Source organism: Manacus candei, unplaced genomic scaffold (genome assembly GCF_025592945.1).
Source record: "Manacus candei isolate 608988 ecotype Guabito, Panama unplaced genomic scaffold, ASM2559294v1 h1tg000021l, whole genome shotgun sequence".
Classification (NCBI taxonomy): Eukaryota; Metazoa; Chordata; class Aves; order Passeriformes; family Pipridae; genus Manacus; species Manacus candei.
Genome location: NW_026138069.1, coordinates 4,146,045 through 4,155,527, shown reverse-complemented (window position 1 = coordinate 4,155,527; position 9,483 = coordinate 4,146,045). Strand labels below are relative to the sequence as shown.

The 9,483-nt window shown below is 34.2% G+C and overlaps 1 protein-coding gene across 9 annotated transcripts in view; it reads right to left on the bottom strand.

Moving 5' to 3' along the window:
• Positions 1–3,834: 3,834 nt before the first annotated feature.
• Positions 3,835–9,483, bottom strand: part of DGKB (diacylglycerol kinase beta) — a 345,725-nt gene continuing 340,076 nt past the window's right edge. For all 9 annotated transcript variants that reach the window (XM_051785972.1, XM_051785970.1, XM_051785971.1 and 6 more), the window contains one exon: positions 3,835–8,629. In XM_051785972.1, the coding sequence (XP_051641932.1) occupies positions 8,522–8,629 (108 nt within the window). In that variant the 3' untranslated portion in view covers positions 3,835–8,521. The remainder of the gene's footprint in view (positions 8,630–9,483) is intronic.

The following is a 9,483-nucleotide window of genomic DNA, read 5'->3' as shown; positions in this document are numbered from 1 at the left end:
CATTCCACCTTAGGACTTTAAATGCTCTCAAGGGGATCTCCATTACTGTAGCAGAAATGCATGACATGCAAATATATTGTATGCTGCCATCTCCTATACAAGTCATCTTAAATACTGATTATTCTTGCCAAAAAATATTCACAGTAGTCATTGCAGAGCTGTGATTACGGAAAATGGAAAAAATGTTTTAACACCTTAAAGGAACCAAGTAATTAAACAAATAGTGACTACTTCTGTGTTTCTGTACCTTGCAAGCAGGCTGTTTCTAATCAAGGAAAATTTATGGAAGAGGTTCTGTATATTAGGGAAACCAGATCTGCCAAAATATTCTCAATTCTCCCTTATGCAGTTGTGGCTGCATATTCTGATGAGGTTCATATCATAGCAACTCTCCAAATTTATTTATGAACAAGTTAGAATAAAACAATAAATGACATTGTAATTTGTCCAGAAGTCCTCTCTCTTTCAAACTTTTACTGAGAAGAGATGGATTGGCACTGTGCGATGTTTTTTCCTGCAAATACCTTTTATCTCCTGTGATGCTGGACCAGAAGGTATCTTGGGTTCCCTAAAACATTTTCTTATTGCCCTTATTAAAAATCTGCTTTTATAGGTTATGCTATTGCACTGTGTTTTGCGGAGGAAGTACATAGTAGAAATAGTTAAAAATTACCATTTGTGCTATATCTAAGATAAGAAAATAGCACAAATATTGCACAGACATATGAGTGTTAGCAGTGGCAAGTTATAGACGTATTTAATACCTACTTGTACTCTTACATTTTTAGACAGAAGTCACCCTAGAAACGAGTAAAGGAAGTTTAACCCTTTTCTGAACATTTCAGATTCTGCCTGTGTGAGCCTGATTCCAGGAATTCAGCTCTGTTCTCGGTTGTCAGCACAACTGTTCTGGTTGCATCTGAATGCTTTTACTAGCTCTTGTGGTAGTACATATTTCTACACACATACCAAAAGGGAACAATTGGCATCTGCCATAAGATTTATTTTTTTGTCCAAGATTCAGTAGGCAAGCCAAGGAAAACTATAGATCATTTCACACAGGCTAATATCTCAACTCTTTGGCAGAGAAAGCTGTTATATCTTATACAGTGACAAGATTCCCATCAGAAGAAGGGAACCTTATCTTGCACCAAAGAAACATAACATTTTCTTAAAGGCCCATTAACCTCATGCGAGTCCACTCACCTCTTGTCCCAAGATCATAAAAATAAGACTGATGATTGTCATAGCAAGGATTTTAGTGTACTATCAATCGGGTTAGACATTCTAACAGTACTTAGTGATAAATATGCAATGATCACAAAGAATAGCAAGCCTTCAGATAGCATACATATTTTGGGTTACTGTGAGGTAAAAAGTGTTCACGGATTAGCTATCACACAGTATTAGCTGATAATTCACCCAAAAGATTGAGAGATACATTAAAACACATTAAAGACATATTTGAGAATTACAGTGATGCACAAATGCCTTATCAATGTGATTGAATGGTTATTTTTATTTGAGTTACAGTGTACCTTAGAAGAAACACAAGCATTATATCTGCCTTGTCAATAACTTATCTTACAATGCCTAGTCAAAAATATTCTTGTTATTTGCTTATTTTACAATAGTCAGGATATCTTAATAATGGAATTTCCATTATTTAACTATCCTCCCATTCTATTTTCAGTGAAAATCAGAGTCCACTACTGTTTTTTGAGAGAACTATTAAGATATTTAGTAAACTTTTATGCTATGTGAAATAATTTTTTTGTTTATCATTATTCTGTTATTTCTGTGTTTGTTCAGTGACAAGGTAGACTTGTACTGACAAATTAATTTGAAAAAGCAGGAACTATGAATTGAAATCAACTCTTGAAGATAACTCATAGTTGTGCACTTATTTGAATAACAAAAATGCAGAGATTTTATATAAATACTAGAATTTGATGTGCAAGCTTTTAGTCTTGTGTCAACTGCAGCAGCACAAAAGTTGAAAGTTTCATTTCAGGATCTTGAACAAATCCAAGAATTTAAAAATTCTCCTAAAGGATATAAGAATTACGTTCATATTGAATTAATAATGCATAATTTTTTTCACTTTTTGCTTTTTAAAGTGAAAAGTCAGTTATACTACAATGTTAATCACTACATTAATGAAATAGAATTAATGAATTAAACAAATTAAAACTTTACTTTTTCTTTTAACATTCAAGCACAAAAGATTTTGACATTAAAAAAAATCAGTCTGATTTTGGTCTGAAATGGGAATCCAGTTGAATCCAATTAGAAAAAATTGATTGATTAAGAAAAGTAGGTTTCTCCCCACAATTTTGTATATTTTGATAGAACAGAGGCTAAGGAATTTTTGGCTAGTATTACTGACAGAGTACAAAGGCCTAAATTTGCATCTCAGTGAAAGCCTTGACTTTGTAGATCAGGCAGTTGGACCAAATATTTCAAACTTCTTATAAATTAATTATATTGAATCATTAAAAGAGAGATTTAGCTGGTTTAAAAAAAAAATCACTGTTCATAATATAGCCACAGAAAACAGTGATTGACGTAAATGAGGTTAAAGTCCTTAATGTATATGTATGTATTCTTGTAACAGGGTCATACTAACAAGGAGAAAAACACACCACACCCATTTCCTCCCCAAATGTTGCCAAGCTACCTAAATTAACAAGTTCTTGTTTTTTTTCCTTTAGTAATAGGACTGAATTGAAACATATGGAAGTAAAGTTCAGCTTAGATGGAATAGATCTTCCTGCACTTGTTTGCTTACTTATGTGTACACCATAAACATATTTTATATCTGTCTGAATCAAAGTTCTAGTTCTTCTCATTCTGAGATAAAAAGAGATGTTTAGAACTCACTCATGTTTACTAAAAGCCCCCAACTCAACCATAAATCATCAGACTCGAATCCCTACACCACACCCTCTGCAACAGCCAACCTCATGACTGGGCAGAAATTACAGTGCTGAAGCTCATGTTGCAAAGTCCATTTGTCTCACTGAGGGACATACAAATCACCATTCTCCTTCTGCAGATACAAATAGTTTTAAAAAGAATTATTATTATGCGGTTCGTTTGGTTGGGTTATTTTTTGTATACTTCATGAAAACAGATTGACAGCTCTGAAGATGTCAGGCAGGCACAAGTTGGCCCATAAATATGATTTTCACCAAAAGAGTAAGAAGTGTTCACTTCCCTGTCTGAAAAACCTACTTAATGCAAACTGCTGTGTTCCTTCATGGCATGTGAATTTGACCCTTGGTAAAAAACAACCAACCAAACAAAGGTTTATTTCAAATAGGTTAATCAACAGCCAAGTATTTTCAGTCATTATCAACATTAGAATAAAAATTGACCTGAAAACTTCGAAATCTTTCCTTCTCACTCAGTTAGACCCAGCAAATGATTTTTATGTTTATCACAATTTGGGTACCTCTCAATGAAGCTGCTGCTTTACCATCAACACCGCTACCACCTTTCTATAAGTAACAAAGCCCAATGATTATCACTTTTTACATGAGTCCTATTTAAAGAGAGTCCTGAGGTGCTTCTCGTGGAGTCTCTTTGAGTCATGAATCAGAAAGGAAAGAAAGCAGTCTCTGAAATATCACTGTACTCAGATTCCAGAGGCTAGAATGTATCGTTGCCTATTTATAGTTTCAGGCTGTTGGGCAGTTTCACATAATGGAAGTCAATAGTCAGGAGAAGTTTCCTTTCTTCAGCGGTATTTGTACAACTAAGAGAACCTGATAATGGGAAGGCTCCATCCACACACACACAAAAATCAGAACAGAAAGGTCAAACCTCTTTATTTCAAAATCAACTGAAAACAGTCTGAGCAAAAATGTGGAACAAGAGCCAGCAGGCTCACCATGGCACAAATCCAGGTTGGGCAGACACCAGCAAACCTTGACAGACCTGAGGACAGTTTTCACATCAGATATTGCTGCATAGCACTCCCTCAGAGCCTCACATGCCACAGATTTTAACCTATTACTTTATATCTCATTAACAGCCTCCAGATCTTGCCCATGTTTTATTCATTTTCCAGCCAGTGCTACAATAAGGCTTTTACTCACCTCACCAGGACCACAAGAAGTTTCCTTCCTTATGGACAGAGGAGAGAAAGCAGAATGCTTTCCTGATGGAGCTGCAGACAAGCAGCAATTAGCTGACAAGAGGCTGACACGTTCTTCACCGCTCTTGCATAAAACATTGATCAGTGCTTCTCTGGCCCACCTCAGTTTTATAAATTTATTTATTTTCAGGCTTTCTTTTTTTCTTTATTTTTTTTTTTTTAGGGTATGTAAGTACTCAGAAATAAATAAAGCTCTGACAAGTTCTTTACCTTCCTTTGACTGTCCTTCAGCTCTCCTTTTCTTGCAAGTCCTTCTCACTTCATGTGAAGGGCTCAGTTGGGTCCAACTTGTCTCAAACTTTCTCTCCACAAAGCAGGGAAATACTACCAAAGTCCTTCAGCCTTAAATAGAAGGGGTCTCTAGATAAATCTAATTTACCCCCTTCTCTAGCTCATCACTGCTCATTAGTCCTGAGTGCCTTCATCTGGCCTCCCAGGTCCTGCACGACCATTTTTGTGGACTGCCTTGGAGCGATCCACCCCATCATGTTTTACTTTGAGCATCTGTTTTGTCATTCTTTAGCAGAGTTCTCTGCTCTTCTCCTCCTTCCTTGTCTAGAGATAGTTCTTCCTGAATTTTTTTTTCCAAATTTGTAGCCATTCTCCCTAATCACTTCTCCAGAGAGATGAGGGACAACACTTCCCTGAAGTATCTGCTTCCCAGAAAGTCTTGGTCTTGCTATGGTCCACCTCAGAATTACAAGCCCCAGAAGCCACTTGGGGTTGATGGCAGTAAACTTACAGAATATCACTAGCACCCTAAATCACTAGTAGTCACTGAACAGCTATAATCTCATCAAACAAATATTAACCAACAGATTTAAAAAAATAAAAAAGGTCTTTTTCTCCCTTTCCTACCATAATTGACTATTTTACGTCTTACACTGATGTTTGGAAACATGTTATAGTCTGTAACTTTATTTGCCTTAAATAATTTTGGATATTAGCTAATCATTGTTATGATGTACATGCAAACACTATAAAGTTGATAAGAGTGAGCAATAGGATGTCTATTTCTGTTTCAGAAACTAAGGGCTTCCTAGCTCTTCAAAGTCCTGAGCTTATCAGCATGTTACCTGATCTAGCATGCACATACACATATGCACACCAATAAGCCTAAATCATGAGGTCTCACCCCCTAGCTTTAAATAATCTTGACGATGTGTATGCAAACATCTTACAAGTATTGGAAACAGTAATTCTCTGTTTGTCTCCTCAAGAAATACTGTTTCCACTTCTTTTTAGCAGGAACTCATGTGAAGTGAGGAACTGACCAATTTCAGAAGCTAAAGTTTTTTCCTGGTATGTCATGTTCTTTCCTTAGCACATTGCCCAGTTGACATGCTCTGGTAGGGAGATGAAAAATCTGCAAATCAAGTGTCACATTTAATTCCTACATATTTGTAATTGCCATTTACATTGCAAATGTCATTAATGAAGCCTTAAAGAATGCTTCATTGTAAAGAGTAGGTTTACAGATACTGCTCTTCAGTCCATGTAACAACAATGCATCTATTTCAGCTGCATGAAGATATATGCATATATTCTTTGTTTCACTTATACCAATGAATAATTTCATGATGTTAGTTCTGTGCATACTGAAGAGAAAAAAAAAGGATCCCGCTCTGAAGTTCTCTTTCATGAAATCAACCATTTTCTTTTCATACTATGTTTTATGCAGTCTAAGGTTTTCTCATCACCATCAATACTTTCAACCTGAGCATGGTTTAAAATTATAGGAGGCCATACTAAAAAACCCAAAACAATCAAGATTAATAGAAAGTCAGTCACTGCTATGATAATTGTCAATATGATGGCTGCTCTCTTGTATTTTGTTACAGTGAGAATCTGACACATACTGACCAACAGATCTGATTTACCGTTTATATGTTTAATCAGAATTGTATGTAATTGTGATTACATGAACTCATCTATCCCTCTTTACATGAAAAAGTGTGTAAGTGCTATCACAGACTGGCACATTTAAAATTGCACACATTATTAAATAATAGCTTATGTATAATTTTATTTGTTCTCAGAGTTACAATGTTCATGAGATAATTATAGAGAGCACATTATATATTATTGTTAAACACATTTTTGCCACAAAAAGTTGAGAGCATTGGTAGAAAAACCTATGTCAAGTTATGTGAAAATATTTACCACCTTAACTATAATTTCATAAAACCAATATATACTTTATGTAACATTATGTCAGCAAATTCCTTCTTTTTGCAAATAACTTTTGCTCTATACTTATGTGTGTTCATAGTTAAGTGCATCAAATGCTTCTCTGTGTGTGTGACTGTGTGTGTGTGTGTGTGTGTGTGTTTGCAATGCACAGGAAAAATACGAGTTTACTCCTATAGTAACTGTAATTATCAACACCACTGGACCTAAGAAGGGTGAATTACAAGATCTTAATTTTAGCAAATAATCACCTTCATATTTTTCTACCTAATGCGGAACATAACATTAATTGGTATTTACCTCCTAATGTTTACAGAACACAGACTTTATATTTCAAAGACATAACCCTTATCAACTATATACTGACTTGTATTTCAGTGTCTATTATTTAAAGTATGACTCTGTTGAATTCTTATACTGAGGAACAAATGATAGCAACTTTATTTAAATACATGCACAGTACCGTGCACTACAGCATGATGAAGTATTACTTTTAAAATGGATGAATGAATCAATAGAAAAATAGATTTAATAAACCATTAACATTTTTAAGTCTGGATAAAAATGGAAAATCATGCATTTCAAGCAAAGTTTTGTTTTTTCCTTGTTTTTTGAGGAAATCTGAAAACTTAAGACATGCAGAGCTGAGAAGCAGCTCACTCTGAACAGAAAACAATGTTAAGACTGCATAAAAAGTTTTGATTAGGACTGTTTATATGCAGGACCGAAAAAAGTTGTCGTTCTTGGACTTCCCTTCAACGTTAGACAGTGCTGTGCAAACCTCGGACAAATCCCTGTACTATGATTTCTAAGCTGTTAGGAAGTCTCTAAAAGGGCTAAGAAAGTTAAAACCTGAGCAACTGCCTCCCCAAAATTTATGACAAGAAATGTTTTGATTCCAGACAGCAGACTATGAAAGGGGAATAGATAACAGTTTATTCTTTCCTTATGAGATTAATTTAGGTGATGAGTAAATTATGGATGGCATAAATTTATAAATAATTATGACAAAAATTGGATATAAATTTAATTTTCTAAATTAATTTAGAGTTCACGTCGATGTCTCAATATTTAGAGTATGTGACTATGTCTATTAACTTATGAAACAAATGAAAAGTGAGTATTTACTTGCAATTAATTTAATGTTTTTTCCTACCCCAACATTTGTCTGGACATTGTCAATGTAATCAAAAGAACTGTAAATTTTCAGAAGTGAGTCTACTCCAGTGAGTTTGATTAATTATGCATTAACCCATTTCTCTGAAGCATCCTTCACTAAATCTTTGGTGGGAAATGCACTTTAATTAGGCATGAGCTTTGGTTATTTGTGTGCATATGCACTATGCTATTGGTCAATATGCAGAATGATTTAAAGTGTGCCATGTTACAGAGATGTATTGTTCATGAAAATAATTCTAGTGTTTCAGCAAACAACTCTGATGGATAGTTTTGCAAGAATTATTATCTTCACTCAATATGATTTCCTTAGTGTTATAATTTTTGCTAAAACTTGCATTGGCTTCCAATCTTAACAAAAAAAATACACAAGAATAGTCATGATAATTTGAATACTGTACATATTGTTAATTCTTTTCAGCAGGTACAGTTACTCATATACATAGGAGTTATCAGAATAAAATCCGAGATTTCAATACTCAGTTGAATAAAAATATTCTCAGGGTAGAAAGAAATGGTAAACTAAAAATACAGGTTAATGAGACCTGTAGTAAACTTTACTCTGAAACAGGTCAAATTGGCTATTCATGTGAAGATCTTTGATTCAAGAGATACTATTGAACCTATGGCATGTGATCATTGTAGTAGAAAAAGTTGAAATGGAAAAGAGAGAAAATCAAATTACCCATGACATTCTCTTCCCATATTCCATGGCAGAATTAGCCCAGAGATTAGTAAATGGTAATGCATGCAACAAAAATTATGCATCACTTTATGTAAACATCTGCTTTCATCATGCAAAATGCCTACAAAACTGTGACAACATCTTTTCTAGTAGCATAGTTTTACATTAGCTCAGTTACAGAAACAGTTAAACCAAAATCCAAGATTTTGCAAGTAGAAGATGTTCTAAAATTCTTGAAAGATTTCCAGCATAAATATTCCAAAGCCCAACAAAGCTAATTGTTTTTCTGAAAACTAAACTACATAGGCTTATTCCTTGCTGTGGTTCCTTGTTCTTTTGATGATAGAAGAGAAAAGACCGGTTTTTGGAGGAGGTCCCATCAACATGGGGGCTTGGTTCTTGTGAGTAATTTTTATCTGGGGGGAGGAAGAAGAAAAACAGAATTATCCCTTGGGCTAGTTAAATGCCAAGTATCTGAGATGCCTGAATTATCTTCATATGTGACTTCCAAACCTTGTCCATTTAACCTAAGATAAAAGGAAAACACCTCGGTTTCTTTATGAACGATGTTACTTATGCAGTAAACCAATCTATGTGTAACCATTGTTTCCACAAAGTTTAAATTAGACACACAATAAATACTAAAAATTGTATGCAATAAAATACATGCCAATATGTAATCTTACTTTTTGAGTGTGGGATTTATTGCTTACTGTTAAGGAAGAATTTAAAAGTTGGAAAGAACATACACGTTGGAAGACCAAGCTGTTGCCTATTATTAAGATCTGACATGTCTTCATATGCTTTATTTATACATCTAATCAAGCTGTACTCTTTTACCACAGGACACTGCTTAATTTCAAAATAACCATTATGAACAAAAATATAAAGTTAATACACAAAAAAGGTCAAAAAAGATGAACTAGCATTCTAAATTGTTAATTAATTGTTAATAGAATGGACTCAAATATTGGAAAGACTATTTAAAACACTTTGTAATACTGCTCTAAAGCCACCCGTTTTGATTTCTTTGATATAAAACTACGAATCACCTTAAATGAGACAACCTTAAAGTAGATTATGTCTGCAATTTTCTCTAATTCAAGTCTAAATTAGAGAAGACATTTTATGAATGTATGCTATGCTCAAAGCTAATTGAAAGCAATTATCAAAGTGGCATTTTGTCTGTGACTTTAAGATACATTGTAAGATAATAAATGATTCTCATTATGTAATAAAAAGGTCACATCTTGCCTTTGGGCTAGTGACG